Raw genomic sequence first — 27084 nt, forward strand, 5'->3', positions numbered from 1 at the left:
TTACACAGCGCTGGTGCGGCCTCATCTGGAATACGCAGTCCAGTTCTGGGCACCAGTACATAGAAAGGATGCACTGCAGCTGGAAAAAGTACAGAGGAGAGCAACTAAACTGATAAGGTGCATGGAGGGTCTTAGTTATAAAGAAAGATTAAAATAATTGCATTTATTTAGTGTTGAGAAGAGACGTCTAAGGGGGTACATGATTAACCTATACAAGTATAGAAATGGGCCATACAAAAATTAAGGCGAAAAGCTGTTCCATGTAAAATGTGCTCAAAAGACAAGGGGACACTGCCTCCGACTGAAGAAGAAAAAGTTCAGTCTCCAGAAGCGTCAAAGCTTCTTTACTGTAAGAACTGTGAATCTGTGGAATAGACTTCCTCAGGACGTGGTCACAGCAGGAACAGTGGACAGTTTCAAAAAAGGGTTTAGACGTATTCTTAAAAGTAAAAAACATAAATGCTTATGAAAACATGTAGAATGAAAACGAGTCTCACTTCCTTCTGGGATTCGCATCCCCACCTATTCCTTGGTTGAACTTGATGGACATTTGTCTTTTTTCAACCGTATTAACTATGTAACTCTAATGTTTTCAGTGTATGGAGTAGAAGACTGAAATCAGCCTATTGTAGAGCACATGGGAAACCAGTGAATAAGTCATTGTGAACGCTGTAATCCTGGTACTGGCTTCTAATAGTTTTTGTAATGTAGAAAATGAAAGCACGTTTGATTACAATTAGCAGTTTTGTCCTTGACCACATTATCTATCAAGCCACTGTTTAAAATAAAACCGGGAACAGACAAAACAATGCAGAATCCATGAGCCAGGCGGCCAAACCTCGGCGCCAGCTGGATTTTTAAGGAGACGGGGAAGATGTTCATCAACTGACCTCCTGAAGCCTCTCAAAAAGACTTCTGAATTTTGGACATCAAACCTAAAATTTAAGGTATGTTGGTATTCTGGCTCTTTAGGATCTGCACCTTGTTTCATTCATAACTTTTTGGAATCAGTCATTATTGCAATGTATAGATTTTTAAGAGCTATGAAGTTACCAACAGTTAATATCTGAGATGAATTTTATTCATCCATACCTGGTAGCTATACAACTACGAAATTAATCCAGTTGATTTTTAAATTACCACTACTTAAGGGGTTGTGCCAAGTTTTGAAGTTATTCCCTATCCACAGGATAGGGGAAAACTAATTGATTGGAAATAGCGGAGTGGCCCGTTCCCCTGATCTGATAGAGCGGCAGGTTGAGTACAGCAATCTGCTATTTCCAGCGATCCCATATAAAACGTATGAAGTGGCAGGACGCATGCTCATCAGATGGGGGATGTCATCCCAGCTCTCGGGATTGGTGAGGGTCCCAGTGGTCAGACCCCCACTGATCAGTTAGTTATCTCCTATCCTGTGGATTGGGGATAACTTCAAAACTTGGCACAACCTCTTTAATAAGTCAAAAGTATTTCTGGCAACAAGGTTCTCAGATGAAAGATGCGTTATGTAACTTTTATTTTAAAAAAAATTAAATACAAGGAGACATAAGAATGAATCTGGTTCTTAAAGGGGTTTTCTGGGATTTTAATATTGATCAATATCAGATCGGCGGGGGTCCGACCCCTGGCACCCCTGTCGATCAGCGCAGGTGAACAAACAAGGGAACGCTAGGCTCACGCGGAGTGCAACCTTCCCTACAACCAGCTGATTGGTGGAGATGCCAGGTGTTGGACTCCCACCGATATGATATTGATGACCTATCCAGAGTATAGGTCATCAATAGAGTTGAGATAAGTACTGACTGGTACCTCAGAACCGAAGCAGAGTTCAGTTTCAAGTTTTAAAGTGGTTTTCCACTTTGAATAACTTCAGTAGTTGATTTTTTATGAAGTTTTGCGCAACTTCGTGAATAACTTACTTTGGCTCCTTGGAGCCCATACAGTACAGTATTATGCCGAAGATTTGAACGAAGCGACTTCAATTTAAACATCCGAAGCTAGCTTTGGTGAACTCTAGCCATCAATATTAAAATCCAGGAAAACTCCTTTAAGTTCAGCATATAAGATGGACATAAATGCAAGTACACTGCAAGTTAATTTAGCTCTAAACCTTCAATAGTCGAGAACTATTTTGATTGATCTCTCTGTGCATATGTATGCTCGGCTTGGCTGAGTGTAAATATGTTCTTAATGGGGAAAGGGGACACCTCTGGCAGTGGCTTTTCTCCCGACAGATGATGCTGGTGGGAGAGAATGGTCAGGCAAATTTAATTTATTTGCCAGATCCTTTTGTTTAACTGGGAAATAAGCAACAGCCAGAATTGTCTTACAGTTTCTTTCTCCTCATTTAAAACATGTACACACTTGCATGAACTTAACATGTATGTGCATGGGGGAGTCAGGAGAAAGCGATGTTGGCCGATAGCCATTGAAGGTGTATGTGTCTCTTTAATCCAGTGTGAATGTCCACCTTAAAACCCAACATGGGTTGACGGAGCTTCTCATCTATCCCAATGTAATACTATTGACAATCCAGAATCTGGCTACGTACGGCCTGCCATAGAGTATATCATACAAAGAGTATATCATATTTCCAGTTCATCACAATGTATTTCAATCACCACCTTCATACTAAATTATGGCTCGGTTTACACGTTCAGGTATCTTAATGCAATTTTTGAAGCTCATCCCAAGGACATGTATAAGGAAAGACTGAGTCTTCTCCTTTTCTTGCATCAAGAAACCTGAACTTGGAAACCCATCCTAAAACTAAAACTAACTAATCAATTTATTACCTCAAGTAAAGTAAATGTCTAGGCCGTAACTTAAATGATCATGTAAACAATCTCTGCCACCATTCTTGAGGTCTGTACTATAAGAATGCTCCATGTTCTGGTGCTTGCAGAAGAAACATTGGCTATTGTTACTAAAACCTCAGGTAGTTTCAATAGTGTCGTCCAGTATCTTTAAACAATTAAAATATCACTACTTATCCCTCAATTATTGGTTGAGTTTGGTATATTCCACACTTGCACATCTATGTTGTTATAAAACAACATTCACACTTTTTTTTTACCAGCTGCTTATGTTATATTTGTCCATAATGTGCAGGTTCTGGCAATACGTTGATGGCACCTTCACCAGGACTGATCCACGCACCATGTTCAGTTTTGGTCTCAGAACAAGAAACATATCACAAAGACATATGGATGCGATGTGGAGGATAGGGAAAGTGGAGTGGACCTTCTTGTGGACTGAGGAGGTACTGCTTTCTGTGCAAATAATTGTGGCAGATTATTATACCCATTAATGGCGTTGGTCACGCTATTTTAGGCCTAACAGGATGAGAAAGATCTTCACTTTCGAGTGGTAAGGGGATCTTCCAGGTGTCTGCAATGATTGGCAACCTTGTATATTTGTGTAAGCTACAACCCGAACCCAAAGAGAAGTAGAAGAAATAAATATGATGGATTGAGCTCTCTAGTCAGACCTAAAGGCTCTTCCACCCCATAGACAGATTTCAGGAATTATATAAACACATTAACAGATGGACACGGCACAGAACATCATGACATCACACAGAATCATGAATGGAAACACCTATGGTAGCAGCCTTTACAAAGCAGATACCGGGTGAAGATACTAAGATTTACGACTCTGTATAATGTTTGTATTAATCGTAGTAAATTTAGAGTCGACCAGAACATATTATAAGACTCTTCTTTACAGTCAAAAAGCAGCAGAGCTCAGATACACCGCCACAACAAATCTTCATGAAAAGTTCCCCTGGCTGGAACAGGAGGATATTAGGAGATTTCTCAGTAAGACCAACTGGGTTCTTGTCTTTGGACCAGGAGTTTACTTAACCTAAATTCTTCCTCTTAATCTGCTTGGGCCGACGGGCTTTCAAAATAGTGTAATTAGAGTAGGTTGTGTGCCAACTGGATACAAATGGGACATAAAAGGCTCGGAACAGTTTGGAGGACCTGAAAAGAAGAAGGAAAGAGTTAATAAGGAGATGACCAAAAAATTCCCGCATATTTTCCTACATTTTCCTAATAAACTCCTCAAATAAAACAGACACATTTGCGGGCATGTTTTCCAGGGTGAGCATTATGCTCCAGGCGCTTCACCATACCGACTTCTCTGCTCAGTTTATTGGCAAAAATACCACAGTTACAAAACGTGCACAAAATTTTAGAGCATGGACAGAATTCTGGCGTAAATCTGGCACATGATTTACGATACCCTAAATTTATAAAGGTCCATGAACCCAAATCCTAAATTTGTTTAAGGCTCATGCACACGACCGTATATATATTTTGTGGTCCGCAAAAAAAAAAATCGGATCTGCAAAAAATACAGATGACGTTTGTGTGCATTACGTATTTTGCAGAATGGAACAGCTGGCCCCTAGTAGAACAGTCCTATCCTTGTCTGTAATGCGGACAATAGAAGAACATGTTCTATTTTTTTGTGGAACGGAAATACAGACATACGGAAACGGAATGCACATGGAGTAATATCAAAACACGGAACGGATATGTTCGTGTGCATGAGCCCTAAGGGTCCATTCACACGTCCGCAATTGTTTTGCAGTCTACAAATTGCGGATCCGCAAAACATGGACACCGGCCATGTGCATTCCGCATTTTGCGGACCACACATGGCCGGCACTATAATAGAAATACCTTTTCTTGTCCGTGGCTGTGGACAAGAATAGGACATGTTCTATTTTTTTGCGGGCCTGCGGACCAGAAGTGTGAATGGACCCTAATACTGAGATTGGGATTTGTATTCTTAGGCAGTGCAAATTTCGACAGTCTTGGTAAAACTGCCCCAATTTCTCTGAATGGGCCTGTTCGAGCTGGGGTCGTCCATGAGCATTTGGTTAACTTCTATTCTTTAGTAGAGTAAACACAAGTCATGGGGATCACCAACATGAACACCTCTCTATAATGATATAAAACCACAGAAAGGTGTGAAAATAATCATGAAGCATAACTTAATAAATCATTTAAAATACATGACCACAATGTAAAATTAAGCCAAACAGACCAGAACAATATCAAGAGCACAGAGGCGGGCTGGGAACTTAAAGCGGCCCTGGAAAAAAAAAAAGTAGCTCCATGTTGTAGGTGGGTCAAAACTGACAGAAGGCAGGGATTACACAAGTAGACTGGGTCAGCAATACCATCTTGTGGCACAAAATACCCCAACAGAGCCAGACACCACAGTTTACCACAAAATAATGCCCCAGCAGAACTGAGTACCTTCCAAGAAGCTGCCGCTCTTTGGTGGCCAGCTGCCATGTTCTGTCCTTCTACTCCAGTCTGGCAATACAGTTGAATTCAGGAGTCGGGAGGGCTCCTGCTCCAGGAACGTAAGCATTTGATGTTTCCAGTGTTAATTAACTCTGGGAGCGTCAGATCATTACCTACCTGGCTGGCGGCTGTGCAAAGGGCTCAGGCACTGAGATTGCATTTCGATGTTCAGTTTTTATCGTGCGGGTGCCCAGACCCGAACCCGGACTTCTTCACTGAAGTTCGGGTTTAGGTTAGGTGTTTTGTATATTTTATTATTTTCCCTTATGCTTACTAAAATGTGGCTTTAGGGGTTAAAAAGTAAAAAAAACGATTAACTCGCCTCATCCTGTTGTTCGCGCAGCCGGCATCATCTTCTTTCAGGACCTGCCAAAGACCTTTAATGACGTAATCACGCTCACCACGTGGTGAGCGCGGTGATGTCAGCGCAAGTCCTGCTGAATGAAGATAAAAATCTTCTAGAGAGCATGAATACTGCACAGGTGTGCCTTAGACTTCCCACAATAAAAGACCACTCTGAAATGTGCACAGTTTTGCCTTACTTTGGGAAGGGGGGGGGGGGTCAGAAAGCCAGTCAGTATCTGGTGTGTCCACCATTTGCCTCACGCAGTGCAACACATCTCCGTCGCATAGAGTTGATCAGGTTGTTGATTGTGGCCTGTGGAATGTTGGTCCACTCCTCTTCAATAGCTGTGCAAAGTTGCAGAATATTGGCAGGAACTGGAATGTATGTATACGTTGTATACTGGAATGTTGTATACGTTGATCCAAAGCATCCCAAGCATGCTCAGTGGGTGACATGTCCGGTGAGTATGCTGGCCATGCAAAAACTGGGATGTTTTCAGCTTCCAGGAATTGTGTACAGATCCTAGCAATATGGGGCCGTGGATTATCATGCTGCAACATGAGGTGATGGTCGTGGATGAATGGCACAACAATGGGCCTCAGGATCTCGTCACGGTATCTCTGTGCCTTCAAAATGCCATCAATAAAATGCACCTGTGTTCGTTGTCCATAACATACGCCTGTCCATCCCATAACTCCTCTGCCACTATGGGCCACTCGATCCACATGATGTCAGCAAACCGCTCACCCACATGACGCCACACACGCTGTCTGCCATCTGCCCTGAACAGTGACAACCAGGACTCATCCGTGAACAGAAAGCATCTCCAACGTGCCAGACGCCATCGAATGTGAGCATTTGCCCACTCAAGTCGGTTACGACGACGAACTGCAGTCAGGTCCAGACCCCGATGAGGACGACGAGCATGCAGATGAGCTTCCCCGAGACGTTTTCTGACAGTTTGTGCAGAAATTCTTTGGTTATGAAAACCGATTGTTGCTGCAGCTGTCCGGGTGGCTGGTCTCAGACAATCATGGAGGTGAACATGCTGGATGTGGAGGTCCTGGGCTGGTGTGGTTACACGTGGTCTGCGGTTGTGAGGCCGGTTGGATGTACTGCCAAATTCTCTGAAACGCCTTTGGAGACGGCTTATGGTAGAGAAATAATCATTCATTGCATGGGGAACAGCTCTGCTAGACAATCTTGCAGTCAGTATGCCAATTGCACGCTCCCTCAAACGCTGCGACTACTGTGGCATTGTGTTCTGTGATCAAACTGCACATTTCAGAGTGGCCTTTTATTGTGGGCAGTCTAAGGCACACCTGTGCAATATTCATGCTGTCTAATAAGCACCTTGATATGCCAGACCTGTGAGGTGGGATGGATTATCTCGGCAAAGGAGAAGTGCTCACTAACACAGATTTAGACAGATCTGTGAACAATATTTTTGAGAGTAATGGGTCTTTTGTGTATATAGATCAGATCCTTGAGTTCAGCTCATGAAAAATGGGAGCAAAACCGAAAGTGTTGCGTTTATATTTTGGTTCAGTGTAGTTTCAGTCCAAAAATGCTCCAAAATTGTGGAGCATTTTTGATGCACGAGGGTGCATTAAGGCCATGTCCCCTTGTTGAGTGAGGCGTAAAATGTTTCAAAAAGAGTGTAGAACAATTAGTAAATGCAAAGCACGCATGTCAGTTTTTTCAATAGTAAATCTGCCCCATTGATTCTGGGCAGAAGATCACCGTTTAGACAGGACGATCTGCTGCACTGAATTAGGGTCCATTCACACGTCCGCAAAACACAGACACCGGCCATGTGTGTTCAGTATTCTGCGGACCGCAAGTTGGCAACACTACGATAGAAATGCCTGTTTTTGTCTGTGGCCGCGGGCAAGAATAGGACATGTTCTATCTTTTTTTTTTGCGGGGACGCGGAACAGAAGTGTGGAATCGGACAGCACACTGTGAGCGGCAGCACATTTACATGGGCCCATTATTGGAGACTAACATTTGTATTAAACTTCGTTCACAATAATCGGCCTGACAATTGGGCCATGTAAACCTGCCATTCAACATCTAATCATATGTATTACCGCATAGCAGCTTTGGACTGGCCCACCAGATTACCAGAGGATCCTCTGATGTGTCCAAGCTTTGATACCATAGTGGGCCTCAAAGGTCCAGGAGAACACATTTGGCGCAGTCTTGGGAGCCAATAACTTGCCACTAGGGCCTATTTCTTGGAATCAAAATCTGTTGATATGGGGATTTAGCCCTAAAAATAATTTTCTCTGGTGGGCCCATGGAACCCCAGTCTCACTTTGCTCCATAGACTAGGAAAAGTCCACAGCTGTAGCCATGAAGCATAAGGCAACAACTTGGAAGTCTCTGCGATGTTCGGGCAGTGTGGGCACTGACAGATGATAACACATCCATCGGCGCTGGTTTGCACTGACCAGATTACACAGGCCAATGCCAACTGAATATGGGAGGAATGATCGCTACTGCAGTCGTTCCTTCCTCATTCAGCTCTACTGATTATTGGGAGCACATACTCACATGCTCATGCTGCCGATAATCGGGCATCTTTCAGCCTCATGACTGATGCCCATCAGCCGACAGATGAGCTAATTCATTGTCTGCTTCGTTATACGGCACACTTGTCGGAAACAAAAAATCGTGTGGTGTAATAGGGTCCTCAAGGGTTTATTCCATGATTAATGTAAAAAATAAAAACCAGATATCATATAGTACATAATCTTTTTCTAACAAAGCTAGAATCAGCCCTGCACCTCACATGGATCCAGAGATCTCCCCATTCATTGCTCTGCTAGATTTATATCATGCTGACAGCTCAAGGGGATTATTTTTTCTGCTGCAGCTCAGGGGGCGTGTCCTTTCTGCTGCAGCTATCTCCCTATCACAGCTTAGGAGGCATTTTAAGAATGAAACTGAGCATGTGCAGCCTTCTCAGTGAGCAGGTCAAAGAAATAAGAAAAACAAAAACAGCAGGTGGCGCTATACAGATACATTTTATTAAATAACTCAGTGGCTATGCTAAATTTTTTATTACATGCAATTGCAAAAGTATTCAGATCCAGGTGCTGGTCTGAAAACTGTAGAATATTTTTCGTGGGACAACCCCTTTAAGTTACCCCTGAGCGGAGAGCTGCAGCAAAGAGAAACTACCACTCTGGGGGACAATTGAACAAACGGTGTGTAATCCGTGGGCAGTCGGGATGCTTCCAACATTTGATCTTCACAACCCTGTACACCTATCTAGGACCTGCTGGAACACCTGCAAGCGAGTCCTGTTACGGTACATCCACATGGGATGGAAATTGCAGTGGAAGAAAATGGTTGCAGTCTCGCCTTGGAATTTGTGGAAACATCCACCTGCAAACTTTGTTGCCATTTTCTTTTTCGTGGAATTTGCTGTGAATTTTCGCTCTTTACATTGCAAAACGCATAAGCACATATGTCACTAGCCGAATGATCAGACCGGATGTTTTGCATGCAAAGTTCTAATTCCAATGCGATCACGCTATTTCTTGCTCCTATTAGTGAGCAGTAAATAAAGTCCTTAACCCGAGATCGTCCCCGAAACGTTCCGTAAACCACCCACGACAATCATAGCAATAAGCTGAAGGAAAATTGATATATCTCCAGTAACGTCTCTAGCTACGCCGAGCGGCAGGGGTGGTTGGAGTAGCTGCATCTCATGGGACCAATTACGCAAGGGAAGAGTGTGTCATAGCCGGGAGCAGAAACGTCTGCACCATGATATGCTGAAATCCGAGCTCTCGCCTTATCTGTAATGAAATGGTTCCTGACAATGAAGTGTCTGCTCGGTGTAATTAGGTGGCTGCTCTCTAATTCAATTACCATCTCCATGTATCAGGAGCTCATCGCTGACTGTACAGGACCTGACGTCAATTGAGCTCTACGAAACTCCCAGAGGATCTAGCTGGGTCGTCAAGCCTGCCGAATCGCCTTCGTCATTAACCTTTTCTCTGCTGCACTGCTTGAGGGAAATAAGTGACATTTGAAAGTACTGCTGTTGGCCTAATTGTACGAGAAATGCTACATTAAAAACAATAGCATCTGCAAGAGAAATATGAAGAGGTATACAGTATGTAGTGAGACCCTCACAGGCACCAAAGGTAAAAAGCTGCCACAAATAATTTGAAAAGGAGCTATTACCTCTCCTGACATGTCTGTTTCAGGAACTACTTGCATTGCCCATGTGAGAACAATTCTGGAGCATCTATTCTTAGGACTTTATGTACTGCCATCTCTTTATTATTCCTACTAGAAGTTAAAAAATTAAAGGCTATGGACACCTTTGGGGACAACTTTTTTATTATTATTATTGCATTGTACTCATGAGTAAAATCATTTTTTCAAATGGTGTTTAATACAAATTTGGAGCCCTTTTCTCTGTACAGCTTTGAGATTCTCTAGTAGAATCTGAATTTTTACTGTTCCGTCAGTACTGATTGGAGAGTGTAAGACAGGAACACCCCCCCCCCCCCCCCCCCGTCCCAAATGGTAACACTTATCTGGCCCATCTCTGCAAACTGCTAGAAATTATTTTTCAGTAGAGGTACACATTCTTTTTAACCAGTGCTATTCAGGTCAATGTATATGGAGAGTGAAGAGTAATCTGAACTGTGACCAAGTACGAAGACAGACGTAGAAGAACGACGCATAAAGTCAAATCCTGATGGTTCAGGAATAGGAACATCTACTGCTTACTGGGGCTATACCACTGTCAGACACCTTTGTAGGTGTATACACGTCACCAGTGCAGCCATCTAAGCACTAGTCGATAATCATTTTGAGGGTACAGTACCCCACTGTCCAGATATGACACACCCCTTGCACATATCTAGTGGGCACCACAGAAGTGCATTATTCTACACCAAACTAGGGCATATTCCAGTTCAGAAAATGACAAGTTCCAGCGAAAATGTGGAAATATTGGAATTCTATAAAGCTTTAGAAAGTTGGGCAGATTTACTAATACAAATGTGCCAGTTTTTCGTGCAAATTGCGCCAAAAACTGCAGTGCATACTTTGCAATACATTTACTAACTGTTTCACACAGTTTTTCACTTTTACGCCATGTTCAACAAGGTGGGTATGGCTTTGCTGCAAAGGGTTGGTTGCTCCATGCGCCAAAATTATGGCACATTTTTGGTTTGGACTAGACAGTTTTTTGGCGCATGGACAGAATTTCTGGCACCGACAAAATTCTAGCAAATCTGGTGCAGGATTTACGTAACTCCAAATTTACAAAGGTTCATGCACAAGAATAGTAAACTTGTCTAACGTTAAGGCTACACGCACATGTCTGTGTGCGTGTTTTGCGGTCCGCAAAACATGGATGTTGGCTGTGTGCGTTCCGCAATTTGTGGAAAGGAACGAGGCGGCAATAATAGAAATGCCTATTCTTGCCCTCACATTGGACAAGAATAGGACATGCTCTATATTTTTTGCCGGGCCACAGAACTGAGCAACAGATGCGGATAGCACATTGAGTGCTTTTACAGGCCCATTGAAGTTAATACAGCGTGTATACCACGTGCCTGTTGCCAGAATTTTGGCACAGAATCCACGTGACAAGGCCTTATGGCAGTTTAATAAGTCTACCCCCTTAAGATTTTTATAGGGGCAGAAAGAGACTGAATCTGGAAATCTAGAGCGGCCAGAGCTGCAATAAATTGAAGTGCTATTGACGTGGCTGCGTTGTGGTCGAGTACCGTGTGGCCATACGAGCTGCACTGGGCTCAAATGTTCACATTGTTTAGTCAGTCTTCATTATTAATGGCCACGTTGCATCTGCAAAAAACTGTGCAGACATTAAGGTTGAAGACCGATTAAACAATCAGGTCCTAATTAGTCGATTACAGAGCAACCACACTACGTCCATGGCACAGCCGCTCTGTGTGACCATACACTGACCTATCCAGTGACACCTACCCTTCTATGAGGAGAACAGAGATAACTGTCTTAGAAGCTCCACTTTATTTTAAGAAATTGCATATAAATGGCAGTTCCCTAATGTGACACTGCTATTAGGCTCCATTCACACGTCCGCAAAATGCGTCCGAATCCGTTCCGCAATTTTGCGGAACAGGTGTGGACCCATTCATTTTCGATGGGGCCGGAATGTGCTGTCCGCATCTGCGGATCCGCACTTCCGTTCTACAAAAAAATAGAACATGTCCTATTCTTGTCCGCAATGCCGGCTATGTGCGGATCCGCAAAACACATATGGACGTGTGAATGGACCCTAAGGAGCGGGATTTAAAACACGGCTTGTGACTATTTTGGTGGAGGATACGACAAAACATAGGGGGTTATTCTTGCTGCCGACACCGACTGCTCTATACATGGCCTCTGTATTCTGCTGACAGGTCAGGCAGGTACGTGCAGTGAATTGGGAGCGTATTATTTCCGATATTAATATTCACCTGCCCATACACATTACATTACAGCTGGCAGGACCAGCTAACCATCTAATGTATACTAGGGGCTTGCTGACTCTCCCTCAAAGGCAGATGTTGGGGGAAGAGAAGGAATGGGCAGTTAGGGTCCATTCACACGTCCGCAATTTCGTTCCGCATTTTGCGGAACGGAATTGTGGACCCATTCATTTCTATGGGGCAGCACGATGTGCTGCCCAGATACGGAACTGCGGACCCGCACTTCCTGGTCCGAAATTCCGTTCCTAAAAAATATAGAACATGTCCTATTCTTGTCCGCAATTGCAGACAAGAATACGCATAGTCTATTAGTGCCGGCAATGTGCGGTCCGCAAAAAGCGGAACACACATTGCCGCTGTCTGTGTTTTGAGGATCCGCAAAACACACACAGATGTGTGAATGGACCCTTAGGCTGGAAATACACATACAACTATACTCCAGACTTCCACATGCACGTTCAGCCGAGCATGCATGTTTTCTGAATGGCGAGAGTGGAGAAAACTGCTGCTGGAGACTAATCCCCCATGGATCGGGCATGTTGAACTCCATCTACCTAACATGTGCGTTTGAGGAACAGCTGCAATAGACATTAGATGGTCAAATGGTCAAGCTAAAATTGTCCGGTTCGGCCAACATAATGTAATCAAGCTTTGGATTTCAACCTTGTTTTGCCCCCACACCTGACATGTCGGTTTTAGTAACTACTTGCATTCCCCATGTAATAACAATTCAGGAACATCTATTCTTAAGACCCTATGTTGTGCCATTCCTCTAGTATTCCTTCTAGAAGTGTATGAATGGATTGCTACCAGCCTGAATAAAGCGCCACCTGGGTGTAACCAGTCGGGGGAGGGGGGGGAATTGTCCCTGCACAGTCTGATGCAGGGGCACTCCCCTAGTTGGACCTATTTTGCAGGCAATGCATACATAAACTTCTAGAAGGAATAACAAAGGAACACAACAACAGAGAGTAGATGCTCCAGAATTGGTCTTACAAGAGACAGTTGCAAACCGTTACTAACACTGACATGTCAGGAGAGGTGACAGATCCTTTTTTAAGGGGGCTAAGCCTCCGGCAGAGGTGTGTGGCAGCAGCCTGACCTCATCTATACCACCTGCACACTCAGCCGAGCATGCATATGTACTGGGGTTAGGAGGCACATTTATCTACTGTCTACGGACAGCCTTATGCTAGGGAATCGCTTTCTTTAAAGCAGCTGTAAACTGGAGACCACTTTAAAAATAGAGCTAATTTTTTTAAATCTGGGGGTCACTTGTCAGACGTGTTCTCCGCGAAACTGTTTATGGAAACGAATGCAAAATTCCAGCACCAAAAATATAGCTGCGGAGCAGAAGGAGAGGTTAAATCTGTAGTCAGGATTGCTTTTCTTTCTGCTGAGAGCAGCCTGGAGTAAGAGTATGTCTCCTCCATGGAAAGAGAGCGTACGTAAGCAAGTGCGTCAGAAGGGATTAGGAAGCGCAGCTGCCTGCAGAGGCCGGAGAACACAGGGGCACCTCGCGCTGCTGCAGCCTGGCTGTGACAAGTGATTAATGAAGCATGGGCCTCCTGCAGACGTGCGTCTGATGCTTTCATGCTGAAGGGACTATGAGTAACACACACAACAGATATACGGATATCGCTGGCTGATGTCAGTGCACCAGAGCCGTAATGCTTTTGCACTCAGCCGCCACTCACTCTTCTTGAGCTACCTGCACACATTGCGGATGCTGTTTCTGTGCGGATTTTCGTGCTGAAAAAAATGCGGTGTAGTCCAGTATCAGCAAAGCTAATTTTATGTACACTTTGCTTTTTCATTCTGTGCGGAAATTCATCTGCAGCGTGTCAGTTCTTTGTCAGGTTCTTTTGTGTGGATTTCACCGTTTTCAATGCGCGGGAAAAACCGCATCACAACCGCACAAAAACCGCAAGTAACACACGTGGTTTTTGCTGCGGATTTGGTGTGGAAAGGCACAGAAATGTGCACGGCAAGGCAGCCCGCACCTCTTAAAGAGTCATTGCGCTTTCACACAATTTAATTTAAAGGATAACTGTCATATTTTCACTCAAAATGCAATTTTCATATATGTTGTTGCTGCTTTGGCGATAATCCATAATCACTAATTACTGTGTTCACATACCGCTTGTTCAATAAGATTCCGTCCATAGCAACCGCTCCTCACAAGACTTCTCTCCGACTATCTTCTTACCCTGAGGCTAAGACCTCCCTCCCTAACTACCCAGAATTCATTCGGCTCATCTCGGGAACGCGCAGCCTCACCCCAACCAGTCGGCTTTCTCCAGACTTAAACACGCCCTCTTCCTCCTGAGTAGTTGGTCGAGAATATTATAATAGCAAGTTTTTATCGCGAATATCAGCACTATCCTGGTCCAACGGGAGCGCGCGCGTGCAGCGTTCGGGGCTGCCCACTACTACGTCCTCCGTCTTCTGTATATAGAAGATGGGAGACGGAGGACACCTAGCAACGCTGTTTTAGCCGCAGCACTGAAATGCCTGGTGGAGGAAAGAACGTGCTGCAATTACTAGGTAATTCACTACCTATACAAAAGTATTAACTAGGGAACTAAGGTAAACTTAGTCAGACAAATCCAATTACATAAAAAAAATATTTATATGGCAGTTACCCTTTAATAGAGAAAGGTGTAACTAGACAATTTCTAAATCACTTCATTAAATAAATCTGCCTGCATCCACCTGAAAAAAAAAAAAAAAAGCTGTAAAAGTCCTGGCCACTAGAGGTCTCACTTCCACCCAGTTTGCAGGCCACTGCCTGTTGTCAGACTAGATCCGATCCGTCCTTAGAAAGACAGCAGAGAGGAAGTGGGAGCGTGTCAGAGCTAGCCGAGATCCAGAGCCTGGCGATGGAACTGCTTCTACACTGCTTCTGAATTCACAGGAGCCTCCTGCCTTTCTGAAAGGGTCCATTCACACCTCTGTGGTGTATTGCGGATGCGCAATACACCCGGCCGGCAGCCCCCCACAGAACTGCCTATTCTTGTCCGCGATTGCGGACAAGAATAGGACATGTTCTATTTTTTTGCGGAGCTGCGTCCTGGAAGTTGGGGGCCGAAGCCAGGAAGTTCAGGGCCGCGCTCTGGAAATGCGGAGAGCACATAGTGTGCTGTTCGCATCGATTCCTGCCCCAGGGGAATGAATGGGTCCGCACCCGTTCACGTTATTGTTGAACGGATGGGGACCCATTTGCGGACATGTGAATGGACCCCAAGTGGGATTTCCCCCTCCTTATCGGACAAACATAGTGGGAAGTAAGGGAAAGGACATCACAGCAGTGCTGGCAGATTTCACAGAAGGGACACGCCCCCCTGATCCCCGTGAGTCCAGCATACAAGTGAGTGCTTTTATAATAGAAGCGCTCACTAGTATTCACTTTATAAAACAGGGGGGAAAAGGTGCGACTTATAAAGCAAAAATTATGGTATCCCCCCCCCCCCCCCCCCAAAAAAAAAAACATCCAGGAGAAATGATTGATTCTCTATAAAGGGGTTTTCCTGGGACTAAGGCCTCATGCATACAACCGCATCCGCATTTTTTATGTATTGCACACAGACCTATTCATTTCTATGGGTCTGCAAAAAAATACACCACAGGAATGCCATCCATCTGTCCATTTATTCCACAAATTATAGAACATGTCCTATTCTTCTAGAACAGTAATTTCCAGTTAGGGGGCGTGAGAAGAATGCAGATTGTGCACAGAAGGTATCTGTTCTGTACTTTGCGGATCGATTGTTTGCGGACCGCAATATGGACACAGTCATGTGCATGAAGCCTAAGATATCGATGACCTATCCATAGTTTAATAAGACCCTCCGTTGTACTACCCAATAATAGTTTAACAAAACTCTATGTTGTGCCATTCCTCTATTATTCCTTTCAGAAGTTTATGAATGAATTGCCAGCAGTGTGCAACAAATGTCCTTTGCAGGGACAGAGCCCCAAATAGTAAATACCCAGTTGTACCTTCATTGCAGGCTGCTGGCCATCCATTTATAAGCTACTAGTAGGAATAATAGAGGAACGGCACAGAAAAGATGCTCCAGAATGGTTATTACATGGGGAATTCCAGCAGTTACCAGAACAGACATGTCAGGAGAGGTGAGGAGTCTTCTTTATGTAGTCCCAAGGCCATAGAAAATGCAAAACAAAAGTGGACCGGATAATCTTCCGCTCCGGCCGTCTCTGGGGAGCCTGACTGGGTCAATATCCATGTGTTAAACTTTTCAGTTTATTGACAATGATCCCCCAGCATTGAGCTAGAGCTATAAAAGGCAAAGTGGAGCTGAAGTGCACTTAATGATTTGGGTGCACCGCTGTGGGACGCATTTCACACCATTTTTTCAGCTCAATTTTCCCCGATCGCTGCTCTTTCCAGTTGATTGAATGTGCTGGCACCAGGCGTACCTGTCACTTTGTTTTAGGCGGTTAGGGTGGTAATGTTTTATCGGTAATGGTAGGATGATTCCGGATTATTTCAGCGTAAGGTCCTCTGTATAACGAGCCAGGGCTGAGGCTATAATGCAGCACACAAGAAACCTTCAAGGAGAAGCGCAGCCGCGTCTTACAGAACGAGAACGGCACAAGCGCTTCTTGAAGTCCGCTCCATTCTAGTGCTGCATGGAGAGAAATGAGGGGGGAGACGTCCACTGCACGGTGGCTCAGTGGTTAGCACTGGGGTCCTGGGTAATGTCTGTATAGAGTCTTATGTTCTCCACAGGTTTCAATGGGTTTTCTCTGGGGACGCCACAGTTTCTTCCAACATCCAGAAACATGCCGATAGGATAGGCTTCCTATGAAACTGTCCGTCTACGTAAAAAGGTACCCAACATTTTAAAGGGGTTATCCTATGCAAAATATTCTAGTTTTTAAGCACCTGGATCTGAACACTTTTGTAGTTGCAGGTCATTAAACATTTATTATTCAGTTATTCACTGAAATCTGCCTGTATAGCGCCACCTGCTGTTTGCTCTCTTTCTAATTTCTCTGTCCTGCTCACTGAGATGAAGCACGTGCTCCGTTCCATCCTTCAGCTGTAGAAAAGACACCCCCCTCTAAGCTGCCAGCTTGAAATAAATCCAGCAGAACAAATTGGAGCAATGTATGGGGAGATCTCTGGATCCATGTGAGGTACAGGGCCGGTTCTATTAGATTAAGTATGATTTTTATTTTTTACATTATTCATGGCCCCTAACCCCTTTAACGAAAACATGTCATTAGTGACATGTCAGATGCTTTGATTGGTGGGCTGCTGTGCCTCTTTGTTTCTGTTTGGCTCAGCTCTTCTCACTGCGCAGATGAATGTATTAAAGGAGTTATCTCATGAATAATGTAAAAAATCTAAATCATACATAATCTAGTACATGACAAAGCTAGGACCAGCCCTGTACCTCACATGGATCCAGAGATCTTCCCATTCATTGCTCTGCTAGATTTATTTCAAGCCGGCAGCTTAGGGGGAGTGCCCTGTCTGCTGCACATTAGGAGGTGTGCACTCTTAGGGGGTGTGCCCTGTTTGCTGCACATTAGGAGGTGTGCACTCTCAGGGGGCGTGTCCTTTCTACTGCAGCTGGTGGCAGTTGTAGGATGGAAATGAGCATGTGCTTCGATCTCAGTGAGCAGGGCAAAGTAATTTGAAAAAGAGAAAACAGCAGGTGGCGCTATACAGATAGATTTCAGTAGCTATAAAAAAAATGTACATGCAATTACAGAAGTATTCAGATTCAGGTGCTGGTTTGAAAACTGTGGAATATTTTTTGTGGGACAAACCCTTTAGGCCTCACACGATCATATTTTTCCTCCGTGTGATTTTTTTGCAGATAGCACACCGACCCCGAGCATTCATTTCAGTATTCTTTGCAGAGCAGCATGGCCGCTCCATAAATGATAGGCCATGTCCTATTCTGGTCTGTACGGTCGACAAGAATAGACTCTTCTATTTATGGGAATGACAAATCACTGCAAAAAAATGCACCAAAATAATACACAACTGACATTACTAGCTAATTCCTCGGGCCGATGTTAAAAGCTGAGAACTTTGCCAATATCTTCCAGTCAGGAACATGTCGGAGCCCCTCATGCGCCACGTCCCGGTGTCTCAGCAAGCATGGGGTCCTACCACTAACCTGCCCGTGGTGTGTGAACAGGGTCTGAACAGTGCGATTACCTCACAGCCAGGCTCTCACAGGCCTCCATAGTGGTGTCACCAATGCTCTGTGAGGTAGGATAAAGCTGAGGAATTAGCTAGTATTGTCAGTTGCGGATCATTTTGGTGCATTTATATATTTTTTCATCTGCACAATGTATCATTTTGTGTAAGATGTCCTTGTGGTGCATGTGGTCCGCCCTGGCAGCCTCCATTGTACGAATTTTTTGCTGGGGATTGCAGTTATCTGCGGACCGCATGCAGAGGAATTGCTCCCCCGGTATAGACGCGCTACTGTGTCTGAGTTTGGAGCATTTCCATCCGTTTAGGCCACTTTTTTCAGTGAGTTTTTGTATTTATAGGAAATAGAATAAGTCGGAATGCAAACGGAAGGCACTTGTATTTTGGGGACTGACATACTGGCACAAGCGTGTGCATGAAGCTTTAGGCCACTTTCACACGAGTGTGACGGATTAGGTCCGGGTGCGCTCCGTGAAACTCGCATCATTTTGCAAAAAAGTTCAGTCCGTTTTTTTCCGTGCGGGTGCAATGCGTTTTTCACGCGTGTGATAAAAAAAAACTAAAAGGTTTACAAACAACATCTCTTAGCAACCATCAATGAAAAACGCATCGCATCCGCAGCTGTTTGCGGATGCAATGTATTTTTCACTGAAGCCCTATTTACTTCTATGGGGCCAGGGCTGCGTGAAAAACACTGAATATAGAACATGCTGCGTTTTTCACGCAACGCAGAACTGACGCGTGAAAAAAAAATTAAATAATCACAGACCCATTGAAATAAATGGGTCAGGATCCAGTGCGGGTGCTATGCATTCACGTCACGTATTGCACCCGCGCGGAAAACTTGCTCGTGTGAAAGGGGCCTTAGAGAAAGTAAAGGGGTGTGGCCTATGAAACGTGTGCCAAATTTGGTAAACAATAATGGCGTAAAGTAGGTCTACAAATAGAGGATGTAGACTTAAACCTCATTCACATGTCTGTGTTCAAATCCGTAAGCAGGTGGTCAGTGATGCTTCCATGAAGGATCCCTGTTGGGTCTGTGTGTCCGTTTTTTGCTGTCCGTGTTGCATCCGTGTTTCCCTGACACTGAACAGCTGAAAAATAATTTTCAAAGAATCTCTTCTTAATGATCTGTGAAACACGGATGGCATCAGTGGTTTTCACAGACCCATAGACTATAATGGGAGTGATGGATCCGTGAACAAAATGGAGCATGCATCCGTGGTAAAAACACTGACCCACGGACTGTGCTAAAACACTGATGTGTGAATACACACATTAAAATGAATAGTGACGTGTGCTGTCTGTGGAGAACATGTACAGCACATGTATGTGAAACACTGACGTGTGAATGAGGCTTTCCACTCTCTGTAATAAATTTGGTACACATTGGTAAATCTGCCACACTGTCTAATGTTCTGTTAAATATCTGGGAGCTGTTTTTTTTTTTTTTTTTTTTTTTTTTTTTTTAGGGGGTCAAGTCTGGGGTCTGCATTTGTTTAGAAGGTCTTGACCTATTTAGGTGGTCTGGGGTCTGTATTTAGGGAATTTTGTGTCCATTTTCACTTAGGGGGTCTGTACTTATATAAGACCCCCAAGCTCCATCAAACCTTCTCGCTCCATCAGACATATAAAAAATTAAATAAAATAAAAACTTAACTCGCTTTCTCCGGATGGCACTGCCACTGTGCACATCCGGCAGCACTATGTGACGTGATGTCACACAGCGTCAGGTCAAAGTGCAGTACACCCCTGATGGTGTCTTATAGTCCGAAAAAAATATGTTATTTATCCTGGGGCCTATATTTATGGGGCCTGGTCTGGGGGTATTTTTGTGGTCTGCATTTATTTTGGGATCTGTTTTTAGGGTCCATTCACACGTCCGTTTTTTCTTTCCTGATCTGTTCCGTTTTTTTCAGGAACAGATCAGGACCAGATCTGGACCCATTCATTTTCAATGGGTCCTGGAAAAAAAATCGGACAGCACAATGTGTGCTGTCCGTTTCCGTTGTTCCGTTCCGCATGTCCGTTTAAATATAAAACATGTCCTATTCTTGTCCTGAAAAATCGGATCCTGGTACAATACAAAGTCAATGGATCCGCAAAAAACGGATGACATTCGGATGTCATTCCGTATGTCATCCGTTTTTTGCGGATTCCGTTCCTGGAAACACAATTTTTTTTTTTTTTTTTTTTCTTTTTCAATTTTTTTTCAAAGAAATCCAAACAACTTTATTTGATTATTGAAATGTATACATGTTTCCGTTTTTTGCGGATCCGCAAAAAACGGATGACATATGGATGACATACGGAAACATTTTCAGGAACAACGGATCCGCAAAAAACGGACCGTTTTTCAGGATGAAAAAAAACAGGACGTGTGAATGGACCCTTATGCTGAGGTCTGTATTCTGGGGTCTGGTCTCAGGTAAGTATTTTTTTGGGGGTCTGTACTTATTCAGTAGTTTTTTTTTTTTCTTGTCTGGGGTTGATTTCCTCAGGGGGTGTAGCCCGTTTATTTATTTAGGAGCTCTGCAGTCAGTATTTATCCTTGGGTCTATGCTTCTACTGCGGCCTGGTCTGAGGTCTGTATATAATTCAGGGTCTGCAGCTCTATTTAAACGGAGCATTCTGGGGTCTGTATTTATTTTGGCGTCTTCGGTTTAGGGTCTAATTAAAAGGGGTAAAGAAGAGGTTATATCCAGGTTCAGCTCTGAACCCGGACAACCCTTTTAATGTTGAGCTGTGATGAAGGGTATATGCTGTGCATGTGATAAGAATGCAGTAAGTTAGCAGTGTTTGGAGGCCCAGCCTATGTAAATGGTGGGCATATGAGCAATGCTCATCACATCTCCTCTAGGGATCTTGGAATCTGATGTCTGTCTGTATAGCAGGATCCCAGAACTGTCAGCCTACCTGAAGGGCAGTGCTTGCAGCAAAAGACAGCACTGGAGCCTGTGGAAGTGAGCAAACCACTGGACACCAGGTTCTTGACTCGATGCCTATTAACCCATTCACTTAAATAAATCACAAGCACAGAGACAGTACCGGCAAATGTGGGCTGTCCTGCGACGAAACTGGCACAAGTTACAGCTCAAGTCTACGCCAGGCCCTAGCTGTTGTACATTTGAGTAGCTGACGCACGGAGGAGAAGAGCTGTGCCTAGGTTATTAAGAGGCATCTCTCTCCGACGCACAAGGGATCCAGACTGGCGTACAGAAATGCCAGTTTCGATAAATGTCCTGATATTTTCTTTGAAACCCTGCAGCATTTCAGAGTAAAACGACGGAGCCTGCCACTATTTCACATTGCCAGTGGTTAAGAAAGCATGAATCTTCTTGTTTTACAGGGATTTTAAAATAATAATTTATGAAGGTCGCTGTAATTGTTATATATTTCTTTTCCCATTATTACTCCTATCTTCCATTCTGGGCTGTGGTCACATGACCATGTCCATGCGGCTCTCTCTTATTTCCGGAGATGCTATGTCCATGGGTGGGGCAGTGATAGGGAAGTGTCTTTCTCGAGGATCCTCAACACCTTGAGGACGACTCTGGTTCTGTACATAAGAATGGACATAAACGCAAGTGCCCTGGAAGTAAATTTAGCCCTAAACCTTCAAGAATTGATAAGTATTTCTGCCAATTTCCATGTACACATGTAAGAGCGATTTACTGAACGTGAATATGTTCTTAATGGGGATGAGGACCTCTGGCAGTGGCTTATCTGTCTTGAGATAAAAGGGTTGGGTATGTTGAAATTCAGCAACGCACCCCCCCCCCCCCCCCCAAAAAAAAAACAAAAAAAACATCAGTTGAATGAACATTGACAGAGGGTTCACCCAACCGTAAAGGGTTTCTCCAGTTTGCATCAACATCCTCGCTGTAATTTTGTAATGAGCTTCTTTTCCCTTTATTGCTCCTGTCTCCCGTTCTGGGCTGTGGTCACATGACCGTGTCCATACAGCTCTTTCTTATTTCCTGTGATGTTCTGTCTATGGGCGGGGCAGTGATAGAGGAGTGACTATGTAACTAGGTGGGGGGAGGAGCTATAAACTAGCTGGGCGTTGTTAGGGGAGTGTATGTAACTAGCTGGTGGGAGGGGCTATATACTAGCTGGGCATTGTTCGGGGTGGTGATAGGGGAGTGGCTATGTAACAAGCTGGTGGGAGGAGCTATATACTAGCTGGGTGTTTAGGGGCGGTCCTGGAGCTGTGGCAGAGAAAGAAGTGCATCATGGGTTTGGTTGGGTACAGCAACAGGAAGTGATAGATACAGGAAGGAAGGAAACCGGAGGGATTGGATTACATTGTAAAAATGGGTCAGGAGAGTCCAAACTGAAGAAAAACAGCACGAAGAAGATGTACAGGAGGTAAAAACTACATGATCATATCTGTTATAAGATGCTGCCCCTCAGAGTCTGTGTGACCCTCATGCGGTGACAGGGTAGCATAAGTGGGAAAAATCTAACTGGTCACGGTATACTGCAAGCCTAAAAATCCCACCCACTCAGTAATCAGGGGGGAGAATTTTAGAGAATTTTATTTTATTTTTTTACAAAAATAAAGGTGGGCATGCACATTAGACTAAAGCTGGCAGTAACGGCAGATTTGGTCCAGACTGGTTATCCATCTTAAGTGTATCTGGTGGTTAGAGGACTTTGGCAGATGTAGGGGGAAGAAAGGATTGGACGTGTGGAATTTCACCATGCCCGAGCCTTTGTTCTCAGGTGTGTCTGGCAGCGGCTTAGCCCCCCCTCCCCCCACCTCGCTGAATAGAATGTGTCCAAGCAGCAGCCCATCATTATTTACCCCCAAAACTTACTGGCACTAGTAGTACTGATGGCAGTCAATGAGGTTTGCTCACTGCTCTCTGTCTCTCTGCACTCCCCCAGGAAGTCTCCCTAATGGCAGCTCTGGCGGTGCGCAGGTAAGTGTGTTTGTCATGCCACCCCCCAGTCCCGTGGAGATAACAGGGCAGGCGGGCAGCAGCAAGTAAGCAGCATCCCGATTCTGCCTTAGATGTCTTGGCCACTGCAGACAGTAACTTAAAAAATTCTTGTCTTCCTGGAGAACCCAACATTACAGCTGCCCTACCTCATGGACATAATAAATAAGTTCAGTGAAATCTCGGGATATAAAGTTAACTGGGCAAAATCAATATTGCTACTACTGGATCAGAAAAATCCACCAAACTCCTTGGGTATTAAGGTTTCAAAAAATACGGAATCTATGGATTATTTGGGTATAAAGCTAAGTGCAAGCATATTAGACTTTGTGAGATTGAATGTCACTCCCTTGATGGCTAGATGTAAAAGTAAAATCGGAGTCTGGCAGAAGCTATCTATGGGACAGGTGGACAGAATCGCATTAATAAAAAGGATTTTGCTTCCCCAGATTCTGTATATCTTGGCATTATGTCCAGTCTGGATAGAAGATCATTTCTTTAACCATTTGGAACGATTGCTTAATGACTTAATCTGGGAAAGAAAAAGGGTAAAACTTGAGCAAAAATATCTCTGGCTGGCGGAAGAGGACAGAGGGCTATCTGTTCCTTTTTTCAGAGGTATTACTTAGCTGCTCAAGTTCAGTGAATAAAGTCCGGGGAAAATAACATAAGAGTTTTTGGAACGGGGCTTTAATGGCCCAAAATATGGTATATTTAGCATATTGGAGACGGGATTTATAAAAAATAAAGGTAAGAAAATGCCCAATCTGTGGAATGGTGGATTTGTCATGGGGAAAGGTAAAAATAAAATGTGGGCATTTTTAACACTACAAATTTTTCGCCTTTGTTGGGTAATAGTAACATTGTAGAATTTCAATTAATCACGGATTATAAATATTGGGTAAATCACGGTATCATTTATGCTTCAAGTGGGACAATAAGAACATTAAAAGAACTATGCCCTGGAATTAGCACATATTTAAAGGGACACTGACAGTCCCAATTAGCATATTGAGTTATATATATCACAGTACAGGTCATATAAAGTGTATTAGAATCATGTAAGTATCCCCCCTGCCCACCTTATAAATACAGAAATATAAAGTTTTATAACCTGCTTGTCCGGTCTCCAATCTGCCCAAGGGGCGGTGTTTCATCTGAAAATGCGCCCAGCCAGCCGCTCCCAACTGCCGTTCTGAAGCCCCGCCCAGCTCATCAATATTCACTTCGCTGGGCGGCGGCTACAACTCTCCAGGTCACGATCCTGCGCATGGGCAATCGAATCCTCCTGGCATCGTTCGTGTGTAATCTTCTGCGCCCCGCCGTGGTTAGATCACGCCTGCGTACACACCCTGCCTGCGTCCCCGAGCCTCTGCCTCATGCGCCAGACACTGTTCATAGCAGCAGCGCTTCAGGCAGAGGCTCGGGGACGCAGGCAGGGTGTGTACGCAGGCGCAATCTAACCACGGCGGGGCGCAGGCGCAGAAGATTACACACGAACGATGCCAGGAGGATTCGATTGCCCATGCGCAGGATCGTGACCTGGAGAGTTGTAGCCGCCGCCCAGCGAAGTGAATATTGATGAGCTGGGCGGGGCTTCAGAACGGCAGTTGGGATCGGCTGGCAGGGCGCATTTTCAGATGAAACGCCGCCCCTTGGGCAGATTGGAGACCGGACAAGCAGGTTATAAAACTTTATATTTCCGTATTTATAAGGTGGGCAGGGGGATACTTACATGATTCTAATACACTTTATATGACCTGTACTGTGATATATATAACTCAATATGCTAATTGGGCCTGTCAGTGTCCCTTTAATGAGTCAATATCGGTATTTTCAGTTTATTTTCAGTTTAAACACGCATTTGAAGCCACACAAAATAGGGATTATTTTATCACAAGAAATCACGAATTTAGAGACTTTTGTAATAAACACATGACAACAAAGGTGACCATCTCTCAGGTTTATAGGTTAATAAGGAAGGGATTGGCAAAAACACTAAAGTTTAATAGTGAAGAAAAATGGGCAAAGGATATAGGATCAGATATAATTGAGTGGGGTAACATCTATAGAAACATTAAAAAGACTACAATATCTAGTGAATTGCTCGTCTTTCTGCCCAAGGGGCGGCGTTTCTTCTTCACTTCTGCCCAGGCAGCCTCCCCCAAATGCCGTTCTGAAGCGCCGCCCAGCTCATCAATATTCACTTCGCTGGGCGGCTTCTGCTGTCCCCGACAGCATTGTATTGGGCATGCGCCGGATCTTGTAATGTCGGGAACAGCAGAAGCCGCCCAGCGAAGTGAATATTGATGAGCTGGGCGGCGCTTCAGAACGGCGGTTGGGGGGCGGCTGCCTGAGCAGAAGTGAAGAAGAAACGCCGCCCCTTGGGCAGAAAGACGAGCAATTCTATCAGGTTATAAAACATCATTTTACAGTATTCATAAGGTGGACAGGGGTTAGACTTATATGTTTTTATTACACAGTAGAAGACCTGTGCATACATATATACAGCTAATTATGCTTATTCAGCCTGTCAGTGTCCCTTTAAGTGCAGAGTCCCGAGTATCCCTCCCATATAAGCCGGAAGTGGCTGTCCTAGGGTGTTCCTTACCATCAATCAGGGAAAAAGGAAAAAAAAGGATTTGGACAATAGGTCTAATGGTGGCAAGAGTCATAGCAAGGGAATGGGGAGCAAACACAGCCCCTAGTATCAGGAAATGGAAAAATCTTCTGGCAAGGACTGAGATACGAGGAATACGCAGTAGGCACCGCATGATTGACCCGGCCGCTGGGGGAGCGGGTGGGATGAGTGGGGGGTAGGGATTGGAGTGACTATTGGCGACAACCACCGAGACAACCATAGTGGGGGGGGGGGGGGACAAAGGGAAGATAAGTCTGGATCGACAGTGGGAGATAGTCCGATTCAATATGGAAGGGAATGGGAAGATTTGTGAATGTCCCAATACCAACACAGATGGTGCATCGATCCTCATTTTATCATCTGCATAATGGGACATATAATGTATTATGTCTGCCATGTTGGCAGAAGCTGTACTGATGTATTTGGACTCTGGACTGTCAAATCTTTTTTCTTGTCTGTAATTGTGTGTAAGAAAACTGAATAAAGAAACTAAATAAAAAAAATTAAAAGCGAGTGGGTGTCTGATGGCAGCGCAGGAACACGTGCAGCCAGCAGTTGGAAAGAATACAAGTGGGAGGGCCTCAATTCCAGCCCATATAAACTATGATGAATAAACTGTCTGTGCAGAGTAGATGTAGGGGGCGGGGCCTTCCATGCGCTCTAGGCCCCCCTGTGCCGCGGGCCCCGTACGTCACTGTCTAGCAGGGATAAAATAGGAATGGCACAATGTAGAGTCATAAGAATGGATTCTGCTGAATTGTTATTACATGGGGAATGCAAGTAGTTACTAAAACAGACATGTCAGGAGAGGGGACAGCTCCTCTTTAAATTGTGTATGATAGGGTTTTATCTTTGGTGGTGTCGTTATAGAGGTGTTTCTATTTTTAATGTTTTTTTAACCACGTGTCCGCTGCCTGCTGAAACAGTAGACTTATACTGGTCCTCTCCAGTCCTCTGCGTCCTCCATCTTCCGGTCCCAGCAATGTTTGATTCCAGTGGAGCAAGGACACTGGCTGGAGCAGTGCATGTGACAATGACTGGCTTCAAGAACACTGGCTGGAGCAGTGCATGTGACAATGACTGGCTTCAAGAACACTGGCTGGAGCAGTGCATGTGACAATGACTGGCTTCAGT

The 27084-nt window shown here is 44.3% G+C and overlaps 1 protein-coding gene across 3 annotated transcripts in view; it reads right to left on the reverse strand.

Annotated features, from left to right (window-relative positions):
• Positions 1-509: 509 nt before the first annotated feature.
• The window catches only part of ALG9 (ALG9 alpha-1,2-mannosyltransferase), a 170398-nt gene continuing 143823 nt past the window's right edge, over positions 510-27084 (reverse strand). For 2 of the 3 annotated variants that reach the window (XM_044282300.1, XM_044282299.1), the window contains exon 15: positions 511-3986. In XM_044282300.1, the coding sequence (XP_044138235.1) occupies positions 3863-3986 (124 nt within the window). In that variant the 3' untranslated portion in view covers positions 511-3862. Of the gene's footprint in view, positions 3987-27084 lie in introns of all 3 variants that reach the window. The other variant, XM_044282301.1, reaches the window with a different exon arrangement.

Source organism: Bufo gargarizans, chromosome 2, assembly GCF_014858855.1.
Source record: "Bufo gargarizans isolate SCDJY-AF-19 chromosome 2, ASM1485885v1, whole genome shotgun sequence".
In the NCBI taxonomy this organism is placed as follows: Eukaryota; Metazoa; Chordata; class Amphibia; order Anura; family Bufonidae; genus Bufo; species Bufo gargarizans.